The sequence below is a fragment of the Haplochromis burtoni genome, unplaced genomic scaffold (genome assembly GCF_018398535.1).
Source record: "Haplochromis burtoni strain Fernald_Lab_line unplaced genomic scaffold, NCSU_Asbu1 Contig_102, whole genome shotgun sequence".
In the NCBI taxonomy this organism is placed as follows: domain Eukaryota; kingdom Metazoa; phylum Chordata; class Actinopteri; order Cichliformes; family Cichlidae; genus Haplochromis; species Haplochromis burtoni.
Genome location: NW_024582463.1, coordinates 72,137 through 91,635, shown reverse-complemented (window position 1 = coordinate 91,635; position 19,499 = coordinate 72,137). Strand labels below are relative to the sequence as shown.

The 19,499-nt window shown below is 41.8% G+C and overlaps 1 protein-coding gene across 6 annotated transcripts in view; it reads left to right on the top strand.

The window, feature by feature from the left end:
- The first annotated feature begins 6,835 nt into the window (after nt 1-6,835).
- LOC102296799 (sodium/potassium/calcium exchanger 2) overlaps nt 6,836-19,499 on the top strand; it is a 49,608-nt gene continuing 36,944 nt past the window's right edge. For 3 of the 6 annotated variants that reach the window (XM_005927672.3, XM_005927674.3, XM_005927671.3), the window contains exons 1-2: nt 6,836-7,260; nt 8,306-9,382. In XM_005927672.3, coding sequence (XP_005927734.1) covers nt 8,480-9,382 — 903 coding nt within the window. In that variant the 5' untranslated portion in view covers nt 6,836-7,260; nt 8,306-8,479. The remainder of the gene's footprint in view (nt 7,261-8,305; nt 9,383-19,499) is intronic. The other 3 variants (XM_005927673.3, XM_005927676.3, XM_005927675.3) reach the window with 1 other exon arrangement.

Below are 19,499 nucleotides of genomic sequence, written 5' to 3'. Positions count from 1 at the left end.
CAACAGATGGAGAGCTTGGCAATCTTTTACACGAAACATTTGGCAAAGGCAAAGTTCAGCGACAACACTCTGAAGAGTGTGCTGGCATCTTACGAGTCCATTTTAAGGGCATTGAACTGTCTAGTTTGGTGCTTAACTTAGACCTTGTGCCAAGTTTAGCAGTATTTCGTACTGTCTTTGAAGGTGAATGAGTTTAAATATTTTCTGCCTTTCTTTACAATAAAAATGACAACCTATACAATTCAATGGTGCTTAAAGTGACATTTTTGAAAAGGGTAAGTTAAGGGAGAAAATCACCTTCAGTTCCTTTACCTGTGTATTTTGTGAAGGTTGGGAAACTGTCTAATTTGCTCTAAGATTTCTGTGTGATTAATAAGAATAGCCTCTCACACTGCTATTGTTCTAAAACCTCTTACTGCTGGTGACCTCTGAAGGTCGAAGCATGTTCCTCCTGATCTGTTAAGGGACCGACTTGATTAAGTCCAGATGTGACGTGACCTGGGATTAACCCATTCTTCGGTCTTCTACAAAGGATGCCAAGGAGATTTGCACCAACACCAAGGGACACCAAGGCTCACGCACACTTGTCCAAATAATTAGTAACATCTGCAGCTGGCACTCTGTCTTAACTTCGCCAAAAGTAATTATTCCAAAACATTAGAAATGTAGGTGTTGATCCAGCAAAACATCAACCGATTCCTCACAATCTGAGAGGATGTGACTTCTCTGTATTTTAAAGACCCCCTGACCCCCCTCCGTCAGTCTTGACTTGTCAAAAATGAACCATATCACCTTAAGTGCACTTGATTACGCAACCCTCTCCGACCCCCCCTCTCCACATCTCCTTGGGCCGTCTGTGTAATCTGCTGAGATTTAAACCTGCTGCTCCTGTTTAATAAATCCACTGCGATTAAAATAGGATTACAGCTCTGCTTTCGCCTTCCTAATGACATCGGCGCATGAAACATTTTTTGACTTTTTTTCCCCTCACTTGTCTGGTTTTTACCCCGTCTCATTCACCCACACCTCCTGCTCGTCGAAACCAGACAGACAGCACTGATGTATCCCCCCCCCACCCAACATAAACTCACTGCCGCCCAGCAGGTCAGTCCATCTGTGGGGCCGTTGACATAAGGATTAACCTTATAATGCAGCACGCACCCTGTATCAATGCCGTGCCCCTTCACACCACGCTTCTCAATAGCAGATAACAGCCAAAGAATATTTGCTGCACTGTCAGGTTGTTATTTACTCAAACCCGGCACTCATCAAACATCCATGGATAAAAAAAAAGCCATGAAATATTGAAAGGCATGTTGCACCACCAAAGGTCACAAGGACACCCCGCACGTGCTGTCCCTCCTGCTTTTAGAAATGTGACATGAGGGATGAAGAGAGCAAATCGATATGATTTTTTTTTCTTGCTTGTTCTGCTTTAGCATTGCCCCGCCATTATTAAATACAGTAAGGTCACAAAAGGCAAAGATTGATTGGATTTGCTTCAGGTGACTTCATGACCCCGGCACAGAATTCCATTCATGATAGTATTTCTTACTTTAATGCACAATGTAGCTTTAAATCAAGCCCGAGTGTTAATGTGCGGGGCTTTTTGAAGTTTCCTCTGAACCTTTAGGGTAATGACATAAAAGGCACATGTAGGAAATTCAGCTTTTTGAAGCATCTCTGTCACTTTCCAGACTATCTTGACCATAACACACTCTGGAGGACACACTAAAGTTAAATTCAAAGTACTGAACAATTATATAAAAATATAGTTAAGATTAACCAGGTCAAAAATACAAAACCGCCGTTTCACTGTGGTTCAGGTCATGTTTTGTTTTTAATTTAAAAGAGTTTCAGTTTTATAATTAAAAGTTGCACGCAGCAGGGTGGTCTGGCTCTCTTCCCCAGTATACCTCTGTCCTGTCTTCCTCAGCCCAAACTGGTCACGGTAGATGGCTGCCACTTCCTGGTTCTGCTGAAGGTTTCTTCCTGTGAAAAAGGTGTTTTTCCTTCCCACTGTTGCCAAGTGCTTGCTCCTAAGGGTTTGTTTGATTGTTGGGGTTTTCTCTATTATTTTTACCCTACAATACAAAGCGCTTTGAGATGACTGTTATTTTGATTGATAAAATTGAATTGAAAGCACCATGTCCAGTGACTTTGGAAATTTTAAGGTCAGGAAGCTGACTTCTTTAGGTTTCATTGAAATGTTTCAGCAATACTGGGAGGATTGCACGTGTTTCGATTCCCTCAGAATAAATTTTAATGAGTTTTGCTTTACGGTCTCAAAAATTTGAACAGATTTCAGTTTGCTCAGTATTGTGGTTTATTTCCAAATAGCTCATAATCGACACTCATAAAAATGCAGAAAGTGCTGACTGCAATTTGACTCAATGTAAATTTACAGGGGATTTTTCAACACAAGTACAATGTAAAACATTAAAGTTATTGGAATCTGGTCAAATAACATTTACTTGGTTGGTATACATTCAATTATACCAGTCATATTTTCCTTAATGAATAATTATTTGGATAAATCAACCTTCTGATTTCATATATTTCAGTTGCACTTTACTTAAGACTATTGCTTTATACTTATGAGGGCATAGAAAGTTTTGTTTGAGTGCAGTGACACACACAACTTCAGCGGTACTAGCAAACATCAGCACGTTAATGATGTAACACCTTCACCCCATCCTAGTACAACGAGTAGTTTAAAAAAAGAAATAAACAAAAGAAAATACAGAAATCAAAAATTACAAACCAGTTTGAAAAGTTTTGGACTAACGTGCGCTAACATATACCATGAAAGCAGGGTTTCACTTTCACAGTGTGTGCTTGCATCTAATCAGCCCAGCACCAGGCGATCAAACCTGCTTGTGGATTATCGTTTCGTTAATCCCTTTTGCACTACTTCTGCTAAAATGAATCCCCCCCCCCCTCATTTTAAGACAAATTGGTCCTGCCCACATTATCTTGGAACAATCTTGGTTTTATGCTGAGCTTTGAATATATTTACGCTGCCATTTTTGCCACTTCCTGAGCATCTCATTTCCACCTTTTCCTAAGGAGCAGGTGGTCTGTTCAAGCCTCTTTGTAGAGACTTGTGGTTGTGATGGGTGGGGTTATTAATTTGGGGCTTTCGACATCTAATCCAGAGAAAGTCTTTTAGAAAAAGCTTATCTTGAGACTCCAATTTCACTTCTTTCCTCAGCTATAAGAGCAAAAAGCTTGTTTAATAGCTCTAACTCAGTACTTTGCTTTAGTCAGTTGTACTTCCCTCTTCACCAGAAAAAACTTGCTTGGTTATCATCACCCTATCTATCCGCCCCACTGTGCCCCAATGCCCACAAATCCTTACAACAATGTGGGACACAAAGGCTTGGATTTAGCTGTCAGGCCAAAGTGAGGGTAGGTTGGGTGGGCCTGGTGTGGAGGGGAGGGGTCATTTGTTTTTGTCACAGTACCTATTTCAGACATATCAAAACAACTGCCACCATCACCCTTCCTCTGTACCGCAACCCAAATGACCCGTGACCAGTCATCACTTTTATCCTCGACACGGAGCCAGATTGTGAGCGCTCGGTGCTGGGGGTGTAGAAGAGAGGCTTGCGTGTGTGCTGTGGGACTATTGTTGAAAAAGAGCTGACAGCTTGGATGGGATCACATCTGATAGGCATAAATATGGACGAATTGAAAAACACGCTTACAGACAATATGGTTGTGTTGGAGACAACCCTGAAGAAGTCAAAAACATTTAAAAAGCCTGTTCTGAGTTGTATGATCTGGTAACCAGGAACATACTTGTCCGTCCAGATCTGTAGTCAGTTTGCAGCCATGATCTCACACTGGCTCAATTATAGCTTAAGTAGAGCCCGACTGATACGGAATTTTGGTTGGGCGAGTTTTTAAAACTAAAGATATCCAATATCTCTGTATTTCAGACAATGTTCACATTCGCACTGTATAAATGCAATATGTAATATTTATCACTGTTTAACTTTCCAATAATGGTGCTAATTTCACTTATAACTTGCACCATCGTGTGTCTACCTGTGATGCTGCTCTACTGCATGTGCAGCAGGACTGCAAGTGTGAATGAAATAGGCTCATCTTTTCCCACCGGTGTTCCCAAATTAAAGTGTGGCCAAATCGAACAGAGAAGTTTGTTTTTCAAGAGACTGCAGGACAAAGTCATTTAGACCTTTGACCACCAAATTCTGATCACTTAATTTGCAAAAACCAAGTCAGTGCTTCTTCAGCAAATGTAAGATATTTCCTGAGACATTTCATGCATGTCTATCCATGAGAGAGAAAACAACATGTTTCTGTCCAGTCCAGAATGTGCTGCTGGTGTGGAAGCATGAAAATGGCTCAGCTATTGGCCATTTGGTGTCATTAAATCAATACTTAGATCAGGTTTCTTGTTTTACTTTCACACCTACCTGGACCCAGGCTATAGGGGGAACTCCACAGGTTTTTGCATTATTAATAAATTTGTAGATTTACAAAACAACCAGTACAAGAGCTGCTCACTTCGCAAATAAATTCCTTACCAAAAACCATAATGGTTACTGGTCACAAAAGATCATGCTATCAATAATGTGATGTAAGTTAAATCTCTCTGCCTCTGTGTTTCCTGTTAGGTAACAAGAAACAGCCACAGGGTACAAGAGAGGTTAGCAGAGGGAGAAATCAATGAGGTCAGTGAATCGTGATTTGTCATACAGCACCAGACCATTAGTGTCACACATACTTTGTCACACTGCATAAAGATTATTTGTCTGTGTCAGTCCAACAGGAATTGTCCCACAGGCTACTAAGTAGCTGGGGACTTATTTGACATGAGGGGGAAACATGGCTACCCCGTGTACTACTGCAGGGTTTTGTGAGATGAAGAGGTGGCATGGGCTGACATATTCAAAAATGAAGCAAACTGGAATATGACGCTCATCCATCCATTCATTCATTTTCAGCTATTTATCTGGGTCTGGCCTGCAGAGCAGCAGTCTGAGGAGATGCCTAGACTTCCCTCTCCCAGGCCACCTCCTCCAGCTCATCCGCTTGTCTGTGGGGACACCAAAGGAGACTGGTATAGGCAGCAGAGAAACATGTTCCACCCAGCATGTCCTGGGTCTCGTCCAAGTCTCCTCCCAGCTGGGGATACCTGAAACAACTCACCTAGAAGGCATCCAGGAGCCATCCTAATCAGATGCCTGAAGCAGCTCAACTGGCTCCTTTCAGTGTGGAGGGGTACATACTCTACTTGCCACTCTCGAATAAAGCTCATGTGATCTTCAAAGTTTTCACAGGTTTATTTTCATGATTTTGTCATAAAAAATGACCATATTAGATTTAAAGTTGGCCACTGTCGTCTTTCAGGTCTTGCAATCATTCGCCTCTTGATCACTGGAAGTCGTCTGTGAAGGTTCTCAGTCATCCAGGTCATTGTACTTTAAGGAGCTTGGAAAGAAAAGTGTCTGGACTTCATTAAGTTGCTTGAAGACGTTTCACCTCTCATTCGAGAAGCTTCTTCAGTTCTAGGGTCAAATGGTGGAGAGTCCCAGATTTAAACCCTGTGGGAGTTTCCCCCCGAAGAGGGACAAAGGACCCCCTTATGATCCTCTACCTAATCACATGAGCCAAGGCGTGAAAACGGGTGTAGGTCACAATCAGCCAAGGTTTCAGGTGAGCTAAATCTGCTATACTCAGTTTCTGTTTGCATTGCCTCCAGGTGGGCTGGAAACATTACAACAGACAGAGACAAGTCCCAAAAGACACAAAAGAAACATTTCCTATTTAAAGAATGTGAAATTATTTTTCTTTTATAAAGGTAGTTAAACGTGATGATTGACAGAGGTGTTAAGGTAACTGGCTTAAGTGTGCAGATTGATCCATAATATATTGTTCAACTCTTTGCCAAGTAAATGTGAAGGGGAAAACGAATTAGTGAAACTGCAGGAAGTAGACAATTGTTGATATGGGATTTTTAAGACTGATATCGATTTTTTGTGATTTGAAAATTTGAAACATTCGCCATTTTTTCTCCTCTTAGACACATGAAACATTAACAGGTTTCCCTAAAAAAATTGCTAAATGTAATTATTTAAGTGGATAACTCTTTTACCTTTTCTCCGACTGCTGGGATGAGCTGGTTGTTTGTGTTTTGTCCTGTGGCCAACAGAAGAAAGCGCCCTCTAGCGGACAAAATATACAATATCAAAACTCATGAAGGGTGTTTCTTCCCTGTCATCCATCCAGTGCAACCCCCCCTCCACACACACCACCACCAATAAAAGATAATATAGCTAATCTGGGGGCTGATGTATTGATCGCGCTCTACCAGGAAGTAAATGCACATTATTACAAATCAGTCCAGTAAATAATCAAGCGGTAAAGTTTAAACATACAAGCAAAAGAAAGAAAACAGAACAGCTGCGTTTTACTCTTGTTTTCTACAGCTTGAGGTAAGCCAAGCTAAGCTGCTGGGGCAGAGCCTCTTCCACGATGAACAGAAAGATGTGACAGCGGACCTGAATGATCTCATTAAACACTTGGCAAGAAACCAAACCTTCCCAAAACCGAGCAGAGGTGTAATTTGGGGGGGTGTTTAAAAAAAGAGAGGCTGAATTCTATCTGGAGCATGCTCTTTAAAATGAGCGGTGCTGCATCGCTTGGCTCCAGGGTTATCTTTAAGAAATGGATCCATCACGCGCATGTAACCTTGAGGTGACCCCAGCCATGCACACAAATTTTCTAAGATGAGGCATATCCACCTGTTCCGCCATCGGGGGAGGGGGATCAGTGGAAATACTGCCTTTGCTGTGTAACCACGGCAACTCCTCCCTCAAAATGAAACATCACCAACGCCCCCACTGCGTGATCAGCGGAGGGACGGATGCGCTGTCTGCCGCTTACCTGGCTTTAATAATAAACCGCCAGGTTCACGTGGTCAGCCCAGCCCGGCACAATATTCTGCCACTTTAGAGAGGTCGTTTCGACTGGGAGATTTTTTTCTCTCTTTGTCATCCCAGACGGCAGAGATGCTGCTGCTGCTCTGAGGGAGAGAGGTGAGCGCATTCTTCACCTCCCCAACACTCACCCCACCCCTCAATCTAAAGCTCCTCCTCTGTCGCTGGAGAGCTCAGACCGGTCACACTTTGCTCAATGAGAGCAAGAGGGCAACGGAGACGATTTCCTAATTTCAACCTGCTGCAACTGCTGCTGTGCCGTGCGGCTGTTTTCTCGCCTCTTTCAAAGGTAAGGACGCGGTCTGCAGCCTGTCCACGCGTCATGCTCCGCGGCAGGGAACTTAACGTTCGTGAGGGTGATGCTTAGAGCTGTTTCTGATGTGGTGATACCCCTGAAAGGGCGAATGCATTAATGAAGGGCAGACGGGGGGAAAGAGTTGTCAGTGGGGCTGGTATGTCAGACCATCCGTGCAGCATCAGTGAAAAGTCAAATAGGACGCGGCGTGCGTGTTTTGATGTGCTTCCACTTGCGCAGCGTCGTCGGAGGCTACATGTTTACAATCTTGGACTGCAGCCCTGTGGTGTCCGTAAACCGTCGGCCTTTTGCGTTGATATTGTCCCAGGAAATAGATAAATACATTTAAAAACTCATTATGATTTTGGTTGAACAGCTGGATAAAATCAGAATTGAAAGGGTTCGATCAGGATCAGCTGCAATCAATCTGTCAGTGAGATAAGTTTTCTCTCTGCTCGCATATCTTGCGGTTTGAATTGGTTTACTTGGAAACGTGGAGTGCTGTTGATTCAGAAATACACTCGATAGTAGGGGGGCTTATGGTGTTCCGCTGTGAGGCCAAAAATGACAAAGTCATGGTGGATTTGCGTGCAAATGTTCAGACTTCAGATCATGTGAATTCTGCATGTATTTTTCCTTAATATGCGTCTTTGTTTAACTGCTTGCCTCCATCCTCTCAGATGGAAACAGTTCAAAACAGTGTCCGTGTCATATGTATTAAAAATGCTTTAAGCAGAGTAAGCCGCACGTGCATGGCTCTAATTCTTGGATCTTGTTTGCTACATGTCTCCTTATAGCCTGATGTTTTTTGGGGAGTGGGTTTATAGTGGAGTCTTCCACAGTGACACTGATTTACTGGTTGTTTAATGTTAGTGTATTTAGTTTGACTATGATAAATTAATAATTTGTAATCATTCTATCTTAGATTTTTAGGACCACTAATAACCAACCAAATAAACCTTGTGTAAAATATCAAAATCACCTCTTCAATTTCCCTCACTCGGTATTCATTTTTTTTCTTCCTTGTTTTGTCCATCAGAGGCGAATATGACGACATCATTTGGCAAACCAGACCCTGGGAAACACCTACTGTCAATTCAGTTAGTTTGAAACCAAACACGACATGATGCGTTGTCTCCGGTGAAACTTGCTCCGCCACTCTCCCCTCTTCTGCGCACCTATTGAGAGAGAGGACACCAAAAGCTGCATAGACATGGGGTCAGATCAACCCTGCATGGATTCTCCAGAGCCAAGACCCATATTGGGTCCTGCCTGTAAGCAGCTGGGCCGTCGGTGTCTGAGGAAAAAGTTCAGGCCCACACGGATCTTGGGGTTGGCCTTCAGTCTGGTGGCCTTAAGTGCTGTCTCCTACAGTGCCTTTGCCTGGAACTCAGGAGGTGTCAGCGAGCCAGTGCTCCCCCAGGAGAGTCTCCATCAGTCGGCCCCACACAGGACCCTACTTTTTACCCAACACCAGAGAGACCCCAACGTGTCAGCTGACATGCCAATAGCCATGAAATCTACAGCAGATAGCAACGACAGCCAGGGGGAGTACCCACCAGACATTTTTACCCTCTCCCAGAGACGCCAAGGAGCAGTGGTCCTCCACATGTTTGGCATGATCTACATGTTCATTGCGTTAGCCATTGTGTGCGACGAGTTCTTTGTCCCGGCGCTGACAGTCATCACAGAAAAGCTGACCATTTCCGATGACGTTGCGGGCGCCACCTTCATGGCTGCGGGAGGATCAGCTCCAGAACTCTTCACCTCCGTCATTGGCGTTTTCATCTCGCACAGCAATGTGGGCATCGGGACCATCGTGGGCTCGGCCGTCTTCAACATCCTCTTTGTCATTGGGATGTGCGCCATCTTCTCCAAGGAGATCCTCAACTTGACGTGGTGGCCGCTCTTCCGTGACGTATCCTTCTATATCCTGGATCTGATCTTGCTCATCATCTTCTTCCTGGATAACGTCATCTCCATGTGGGAAAGTATCACGCTGCTCACGGGCTACGCCGCCTATGTGATCTTCATGAAGTTCAACAGCAATGTCGAAGGATTTGTCAAAGATTGCATGAACAAGAACCAAGTGGTAGAAGTAGAGGTACAACCCAAGGTGAGTTGAAATTATAGTTTCAAACAATAAAGAAGTTAAAGTAGGTGTGCAGACGTTAGTTTTAGTTTTTTTTGGCTGCTAGAAATGACCTCGGATGTCTCCTCTGGTATGGGCACATTCATCCCTTTCAGTCATTCCACGCAGCTTTAGATGTTACTCTAATAAAGTCAGACTTGCTTTGATAACCCAAACCTAAATTGTCTGTGGAGACATGCTTTAAAATGATATGTATCTAACGCCTTTCTCTCAAACAGAACCATTGTCTCCTCACTTATCTCTTAGATCTTCCAGCATGTGACTGGTGATGCCAAACATATGCTTTACTGTCTTCCATCGCACACGCTCATTATTTCAAAAATAATCAAAACTCTGTGGGCGTTGAGGATGGAGCACTTTCAACTGCTGAACTGATTGTACATCAGTATGATTCACTCGTCTCTGCTGTGCAGGGCTGGCATACTGTATTCCACTGTGGGATTAATAAAACAGAATCAAATGTGTAATTCTGGGTTAAGCTCTACAAATTGTTTCCCAGTCTGACAACCAAATGCTTTGGAAAATCTCAGGAGCGATTTTCTTTCTTTCTTTCTTTTTTTTTTTCTCCTGCAGTTAAAGATTTCTCACATAAAAAACCAAACTGTCACGTGAAGCGCACAAACGCACGCAGCTTGATGAGGTAAACCACGCCAAGTAAATGGCTTCAGAATTGGCACGGCAACCCTGTGCGAGTGTCTTCACATTTACTCTTAAGTGGAATTCTTTTTTTTCTTTTCCTTCCTCGCTTGAAGGCTTAAACATCAAATACTTCCCGGATAAAAACAGTCAAAATCGCTGTGTTGCTTCATTTCACTTTCCCCCCCCACCCCCACCCCCCCCACCAATGACACTTGAGGGCAAAAGACACCGCACTGCAATTTGATACTTGTGTAGAGATTATCCGGATGAATTTAGATTTCTTTGTGACATGAGATGGAAATGAAATTTGGAGAAGGATGCATTGTAAAGCTTTCACTAAATCGGGATTTATTCTAAGTACATAAGTGATATTTAAACAGCAGGTTACACAATGCTGAGGGAAAAACTCTTGAAGTCGGTAGCACCTGTCTGCGGTTCAAAAACTTAAACGCTTAAATAAACTGATCTGTTCTTTTCTTTTTTTTGTTTAAATTCACCCACTTCATGTAAGCAGTTACCTTTTGCACCTGTGTGCTGTTTAAGCTGTATTGTTTTCATATAATGCACAAGAAAAAAACTGCGCTTGCCAAGTGCCAGAAAAAGAGTCAGTTGACCTTGAATTGCAATGGATTCTGGGAACTTTGGCTCAGAGAAGCTTGCGCGTGTGTTGTGTCTGTCGTTAAAACAACTTCTAACAGAGGGGAGAAAAAAATGGGAGCAAGACAGATGATTCGATTAAAACCCTTCATCATCTCAGCATTCCTTACAGCAAACGGAGCTTTTTCCTCTCTTATATTGAGGACAGCGATACGACGCTGCAAGTCTCAGCATCCGCCCTTATGAAGGAAGCAAAATGTGTGAAAAATGGCAATATTATTATTATTATTATTAAATAATTACTTATATAGGCTGTCTGTTGACCTCTTTTTGTTTTGCAGTCTGGGTCGACAGGGTTAATAGAACTGCAAAGGCACAAATATTATTAGAACATAATCATCTAAACACCCTTGTTTAATCAAGCTTTGACACTTTCGGGACGTGTGTATTTCAAGGCACGAGTGTTATTTTGAGAATTAATTGATACGAGCAGGCGCGCGTGTGTATGTGTGTATGCTCAAGTTCATACGTGAGCGATGGATGGTACGATGAGTCATAAAAATGTTAGGCAAGATAAAACTGAGTCTTATTTTTGCTTTTTTTTGTGATGAACTGAGTAGCCCTTAAATCTGTTCATTGTTGTGGATGTGTTCAAAGGTGTTCCTGATCCTCCATACAGCGGTGCGGTGCAGTCTTGCAATGGAAGGGACGCTGGGCTGTATAGTTATGTCCCATGTCCTTGAGTAAAATACATGGTTTAACAATGGGGGGGCTTCCCTGAGATTATTTGGTTCTTTAAGAGATTGGGGTGTCACTTTTGTGTTACTGTTAAACAGGAGAGAAATGTTGTGCTGTGATATGTGAGGGTTGCTTGGTAAGATAATTGGCAGCTAGCCGTTTAATCCTGCATGTATGCCGTAAGTGCCATGAAATATTAGATCCTGAGTTTGACGTGAACCCCCAGCTTGGTGTTCTGCATTTAGAAGTCATCCGTGAGTTTTGTACCATCTGTGACTGCTACCTTTCATCACATTACATAACTGCTTGTACCACGTTCTTGCTCTTTTTTTTTTCTTTTTTTTTTTGTTTCTGTCACAAAGGGTTTCTTTTGTGTGTCTTGTTTATTCTGCTCCCAGTAACATAAAAATAGATGACTTTGTTTCTCGTATTTTCACAGAAAGTAATGCTTTAGCTTCCAGGCAGAAAGTTACCGGTGAGAGCTCTGTTGGCTTTTCGATCACTGGACAAATCAGAGGTGTCAAACTTTTTTTCTCCTTTCTTCTTTTTTTATTTAATCCTGTGGGCCTAGATTTAACATTTTTAGTATGACAATAAGAGAACTGCCACAGCCACGCACAGGCTGCTGAAAGTTATATGCGTGCAGTTGTTTTATCATCAGTTTGTGCAATTTTCTATAATCTCTTAATCCAATTTGCACAACTATGAATGGTCAGCACTTATGCCGACCTGGACATGCAGTAAAATAGGAGAGCAGCACCTTTGAATTTTAACAAGTTCAAGGCTTCACGTTGTTTGGGGAGTGAAAACATATGAAGAGTTTCACACTCCTTCCAGCAGGCTAATCTTGGCTGCACTTGAAGTTTAGTTCAATCTTATTTACCAGGCAATGAATGAATTACTTGGAGGTGGAAAATAAACTCTGCTAGCACAAGTGAATGGATGCATTCACGCCCCAAAATATGAATCTTAAAGAATGTTTTCAAGTTTATGTGACTACTAGCAGAACATTAGCATTTAGCATTAACGTTCTTTGGGTAACATCAGACTAGTTAGGTGCAACTGATATGATAAGTTATGGCAGTTTGACATAGCATGCTCATCCTTTAAGTTTATATTGCTAACATAGCTGTAATTTTAGCTCCTGCTTTCTCTCCATCATTGCACAAGAGACAGCACCAGCTAAGCTTACAGTACTGCATGTTGCTAACTTTGCTAAGTTTTCAAAGTAGCCTGGAAAGCTAATGGGTGCTAATGCTAAGGAAGCTCAGTTTATTTTAGTGATCCCTTTCAAATATATCTGGTGTTATAAAAGGCAATGCTTAAACAATTTATTGGAATAAGTGATGTAAAAGCTTAGTAACACACATTGTAAGACCACATGTCCACAACTTTGAAACAAGCAGATATTGGAAGGAAGCATTTACCTTTTGCATTTCCTGATGGTAGCTAGTACTTCTGTTTATCTAGTGAGTAATTAGCTGTTGCTTAATCTCACAATAAGTACACTTGCCCACAGAGTTGGGTTGCTACCTTATGGCCATATTAACTTCTGTGGTATAATCCTTACCTGCTGTTAATGAGTTTTATTCTTCTTATTTCTGTTTAATATTGCAGTGTGTCTTTGTTTAGATGGTAGAGATGACACTAAAGTTGAACGTTATTTACTGCTATTGTTGTTGTTATTGCTGTTGAAATTTTGCAGTAAGGATTTCAAAATAGATAATAAGAAATATTTAATTTCTTCATATGGGATGAATCTTAACCAGTATCTCTCCAGGCTTTCTGAAGTGTCTTTCAAAGTCTTTATTTAGACTTTGGCTCATTTTCAGTCCAGTCCTTCTACCTGGCAGTTTTCAGAAGAATGTTTTTTTTTAAGACAACATTAACACTTACACTGACCTATGAATCATGGCAGCATACGTGGCAGGACTAAAAAGATATGTACAGCAGATTAACAATAGTGGAAATTCATGTGCTTAGGAAAAATATCCGGCAAGGACCTGACAAATTTGTTGGGGCTGTTATCCCAGATGAAAAGTAGCATCGGATTTTGACCCATTAGGCAATATCACCTGGAAAGCATCTGATTAGAAATATCTTAATTTTTCAGCATAGCATTGATCCTAAACACACTGCCACTGCAGTAGAAGCATACCTGGATTGGAAAAACACAAAGTGGAAAGTGTAAGTCATGGATTGGCCTCCCCATAGCCTGGACATCAGCCTTATTGAAGCAGTGTTGGATCATCTTGACAGAGAAAAGATTAAAAGGCAGCCAACACCCAAAAAATTGCTTTTAAAATGTCCTTTAAGAAAGAGAACTATTCCTTATTCTTAAAGAAATAATGTGTAAGCTTTCCTTAGAGTTCAGGTTGTGTTGGAAAAATAAAGGTTGTCTCTAGAGATAATGCTCATGAGAGTTGTATAAATTTTGTTTTTGCCTTACGGAAAAATGTGTATTCTCTAACCAGTTCCAAATGGAGTTTGACTCGTGGTATCCTTTAAATTTATAGAAATGATTATTTTGAAATACTGATTTCATAGTGTCAGTTCTCTGTCTCTAAAAGTATTGCAGAATATGTGTTTACTTTCAGTATATGTTGTGTGCCACTGTTGTTTTGACATGTGCTGTATGCCTTAAGCTAAACTTCTCAGGATGGTGATGAAAGGGGACTTCAGCGTTGTGCATATCTGCGCCCTTAGCTATGATGGTTTGTGGGTCAAAGATGGGCCACTTTACTGTAACAGTGCTGTTAACTTTCATCTGTTTTCTTATAGTGAATCTACTTAATGTGGTCCTGAATTAAGTGACTTTATGTGACAGAGTCAACTCAAGCCTGTGTACAGTTTGATTGCAAAATGCTGGGTCACTTAGTATGTGCACTGGGGTCAAAGGAGGCCACCCAGTGCTTGATTAATTTTCCACCCCATCTAAATGCTTGTCACCCACACATCCAGTAAATCCTTAATGGGCAGACTGTACAGACACAGTTCGAGGTCGCAGTAGAAATAGTGGGTCTGTCTTTAGCCTCACAAGCTTGGATCGTCATGCCACTGCAAGATAGATAAGTGCTGCTCTTAACTTTGGCCATTTTTTTTTTTACTGCAAAAACAGCAGATACGTGTGTAGTAGAGTTGGATTGGCATGCTGATGGTGTCCCACCACAGCAATCATTTGTCCAACAGCCCAGTAAGCCAAGCCAATCAATGCTGGCATCCTAACCACACTATAAAAAAGTAACTATTTAAAGAACCTAATCTGGCTGAACACGGACCAAAAAGGGTCTTTTGTCATCTGGAGGCCATCATCCTGACTGCCTACTCTGGATCACCTTGCCTGGCTAACCCAGGCCTATTGCTATCACATTATCCTGTGACCTCTCACATTGTTTCAGCTGATGAACTGAAAGGCTGCTTTTGAAAATATTGGCTCAGGCAGATCTGACTACCCGACACTTTGTGCATGATGGTTTTATGAAAGACACGGAATTTCTGGATGAATGTGGTGAAGTCACGTTAAAGAAATTAAATGGTTAATGTCCTTGTACAGTGTACTGCATCGTGCTATTCCACTAAACACAACAGCAGAGATCGTGAAATGAGAGATAAGTAACAGAAGGCTGTCAACAATCAAGCACAATAAAAAGTGTCACAGCAGAATTGAGATACTCGACCAGACCCTGCAGACTGGAGTTAAAGTCAGAATCTGCATTCGACCGTACTATTAGATTCCTGCTATCATCAGTGTCAGATGAGCCGGTGTGTATCGATGCAGTTGTTGCTACTGCTGAGATGGAAGGTGCGACCTCTGATGCATTACCAAGCTATAAATAGCGTCACGGAGGCAAGATCTTCCATCAGGACGTGCTTCAAAAGATCGGTTACAAAGCATGTTCTGTGCAGAGAGCAGACTGCTTTCCTCCCCGTGGATTTGGACATTCGGGCACCAGTGCTGCACATGCCGATGACGCTCTGCGCCTTCAGTATATTCACACATGAAAACCAGTTGTTGCATGGCTGCTTGCTGTGCTGCTTTTCTTCCCACACCGCACTGCGAGAACTCTTTGCCTCGTATTACGCATCCGTGGGATTATCTACCGTCATGACGGGCTGCACACTCATTTTTAGCAAAGCCCAGATGGACACTGCTGAGCATAAATTATAAACTACATCTGTTTCATATTGCTATTTTAGGCTCGAAAGGATAATAAAAGTGAGTTGCCAGGCTAATTTCTGGGAAATCCTCTTGAAATGCGCATTTTAATTAGATTGTGTTTTGTGCAAAAACGCAGGAAACATTAACCCCACTTTCCAGTGTAAAGCGAGATTCTAGAGGATTGGGCGTCTCATCTCCGTCCTTCGGCTGCACGGTGGTGTACTACTTTGAAAGTAGTGAGATTTATGGTTTTGTCCTATAAATGCAAAGTTGTAGAAAGGACCTTGCTTTTGAGCAAAATGAAAAAGAGGCGCAGATGGAGTCAATAATCTTTCTGTGTGTTCATTTCAGGCCCAAGGTTAGAGATGCTCACATAATGGTTAGTAGAAAAACCCTACAACTAATACCTGAGCATTGTTTAGCATGATGACTCATCAAACTTTTCATATCTTTTTTTTTTTTTTTTAAGAAAGGTTAGTTTTCTGTGTTTTTTCCATCCGTTCGTGCCATTTTACAGTAATATGGACACATCTTTGTGAGCACATACAGTATAGAAATGGATGCAGAGAGAGAGAGAGAGAGAGAGACAAGTGCGCAGCAAGCAACAACAGAGCCAGAGTCCAATAATTTAAAAATAGAAAGCCTGCAACTTTGATCTCACCATGACGATGAGGAGTCCAAGTTTTATCATCCGTTCCAGCTGTGGCTCATTGTCTGAGGAGGGAGGAAGGGCTGAGCGCTACTGTCGAGCCAGTAATTAGTTTTCCTGTTTTGGAGGTTTTACCTTGTTGTTGGCCTGTTAGACAAGTCAATAGAGGTGGGAAGAAAACAAAGGTTCAAAAGAGAGTAATGGAGTGATCAAAACATACAGTGTCAACTTTTACAGGCTTGAGTGGAGGGCTGTTTAGTTTCTTCAAGCTGTCTTGGCTGTGTCGTACTTCCCTGCTAGAGCTCGGCTTTTGTTCATATTCAATTCATTTGCATTCAGTGATTATAATTGTACTAGCTGAAGTTTTTTATTAACACCACAGGTTCCTATGACTCCTTTTTTATGTCGCTCTGAATAATCAATTGTGGGTTCCCCCTTCTTTCTTATCAGAGTGGACAGTGACTCTTTGCTGCCTCCCCAGTGCCGATAATGATTTGAAGGTGACCTCGTCTCACAGTATTTTGTCTGTGCAGTATTCAAATGCATAAACTGGTGTGCTTAGAGCAATTTAAAAAGAAAAACCCCAAAACAAAACATTGAAGCTTATCATTTTTACCATCCGTGGAGCTGTTACGATTTGGGCCGTTTCCAGGATCTTCACAAAGCAAAAAGAAATGCGCACATGGCCCTTGATACCAAACACTTCCAAGTTAATTTATGCACATAAATCTCCTTTAGGACTACCTTATCTCACCCTGTGATGCGTACATCAATTCAGCGTTAACCTAAAGAGACCACTTATGTAATTAAACTGCAATTTTCTCCCTACACTCCGACGCAGCCAGTTACACGAGACTCCGTTTGTTCCCATATAGCGCATAAAATTAGTTGATTAATCCATTAGCTGACTCACAGAAAACTAATCTGGCCATTTTGATAATGAGGAGCAGGTGGAGAGTTTGTCTGGGGCACTGAAAATTCACATTTATTAGAACGTTGGTGAGTATGCGAGAAATCTGTAAACAATGCAGTGCTTGCTGCAGCCAGTTGCCACTGCACCTGTCACTTTCATTTGTCTCGTTCATCACTCTGACTTCACTCATGCGGTAAAGCCCGAGATCTCAGGTTTTGAATCTCCGCAAGTCAATTTAAAGACTCGTTATGTGTTATGTCTCTGCTTTGTGCAGCACCATGGACAGCACCGTCTCTTCTGCATACTTGAATATTAGTGACTGGAGTGATGGACTTTGTCTTTTATTATTTTAGACTCCAAAATCCCTTTTGCTTGGCGTTCTTGTTAAAGTCCACTGGTGTTAGCTTTACCATCAAGAGCAACCCAAGTGCGATCTGCTTAAAGGGTGAGGTTACCAGACTCACATGCTTTAAGGGTTTAAGTGAGTAAAAACATCTCCTTTTATTCATTTTTGAAAGAAATGCCATAACATTACAGTGGTTTCCCTCACTGATGGCTTTTTGAATAGGTTTCTTTAAAATTTCAATATTTTACCCCTTTTGAACAAGTTTATATGAAGCTCACATGGCCCCAAAAGGTGTCTTTCAAATTTCAAAGTGCCACCACAGACTTTTTATTCCACCAAGCTTTTATGCTCCTGGGGTTTTTTCTATTAGCTTTGATCCAGACTGGCTTTTTCAGTGTCTGTAGAGTTAAATCCTGCTGAGCAGATGAACCAGTATAGCTGCTGTTTGGATGTGAAAAAGTGCTTGAGCGAAGATAAATTGTTGCTTTTAGCCAACTCTCTGAGTAAATGTACATGAAATGACAGCAAAGCTGTTGGCTTTAGCTCAGATTTATCGTGATTTTGTCAGGTGGCATTGCATTTAAAAACAAACCATAATTTTTAGAAGAGCATTGGCTATGGAAATTGCCTACAACTGCGATTTAAGTTTCATGAGGTGTTTTCACTATTTAATCCTTGGTTTGTTGTCGGATTGCAGTGGCATAAAGGGGAGGAGGCTTTCCTTTAGTTGTTGGGATGTTGCCATCAAAAAAATGGGTTAAAAGGGACAACTGAATAGTGTTGTGTCTGCTCTTGCAGCTAACAACAGGACGTGTTGCATGCTTTGGTTGTAGCTGAGACCCTTTACAGATGGACTTTAAACGAGAAGCAGCTCTGGCAAACGCTTTCTGACGTAGCGGGCGGTGAGAGGTGGAAAATAATGTAAAGTTTCCCCTTTCGATGTGTAATTGGTGGGGCACTAGAGCAATAGAGGTTTTAGACAACCTTATATTTTCTCTTCCTTTTAAATCTCCAAGCTTAAAATAAAAATGCTAAAATGAATTTTCAGAACATGGGACCTTTGATTCAGCGGTGGAGAATTGGCAGAGACACAAAGTGTCTGATTGTTGAATGCTGCTTTATTTAATGGCCAACACAGAGGAGTGTAACATGAGGCTGTTTGTCTTTAAAGCTTAATGAGTTTGTATTCTGATGTGACCTAGACAGTCTGAACAGCTCTGGCTCCAGCCTTAAAGCTGTCTTTATTGGAGGCCACTTCTTTGCGCATTTGTTTGTAGACCTTGGGGTAATTTTAGCTCTGTGGGCTAGCAGGTATCGGATCATCACATATGATATGAACTGTTCTGAGTTCATACTGTAGGGTTTGTGCTCTAAAACTCACTATCACACAATGATGGGGTTCTTTCTGAACCTTGCTGTGGTGACTCAAGGTCATAAAAGTCGAGGGATTTCCACATTTAGTACTGCAGGATTCTGATAGAGGTAAAACAGTTCTTGAAAATGTCATACGAGAGCGTGCGTGTGTGTGTGTGTGTGTGTGTGTGTGTGTGTGTGTGTGTGTGTGTGTGTGTGTGTGTGTGTGTGTGTGTGTGTTCAACGCAGGATGGCCAGGCTGAGCTGGGAACGGGGCTCAGATGGAGACAGAAAGACAGTTAAAGACAGACAAAGAAAAAAAATAGGAATAATAAGAAGAGAAAGATTGAAAACTGCTAAAACTGTGTTCAAAGAGTGGTGTGAGTGTGTTTTTAATGATGCGACAGTATGAGCCACAGCTGTATGATCCACTAACCCTTCTTGTGACCTTGTCTGTGCTAGAAGACGACCAGCTGAAAGAGAAGTCGCACACTAACATGCAGCTGTTTTCTGTACAGTCCTTTTAGCGAGCTTGTGAGTGAGTGCAATGGATATCTCATAAGTTTCCTTCACTTAAAGTATTTGATCCTGTATGTGTATCATATGTGTGCTAATAGCAGCTTAGAGCCATTAGTCAGTAGCTCCTTAGCTGCGATTTCACTCAGCAGCCTTAAATTTAAACCTGTA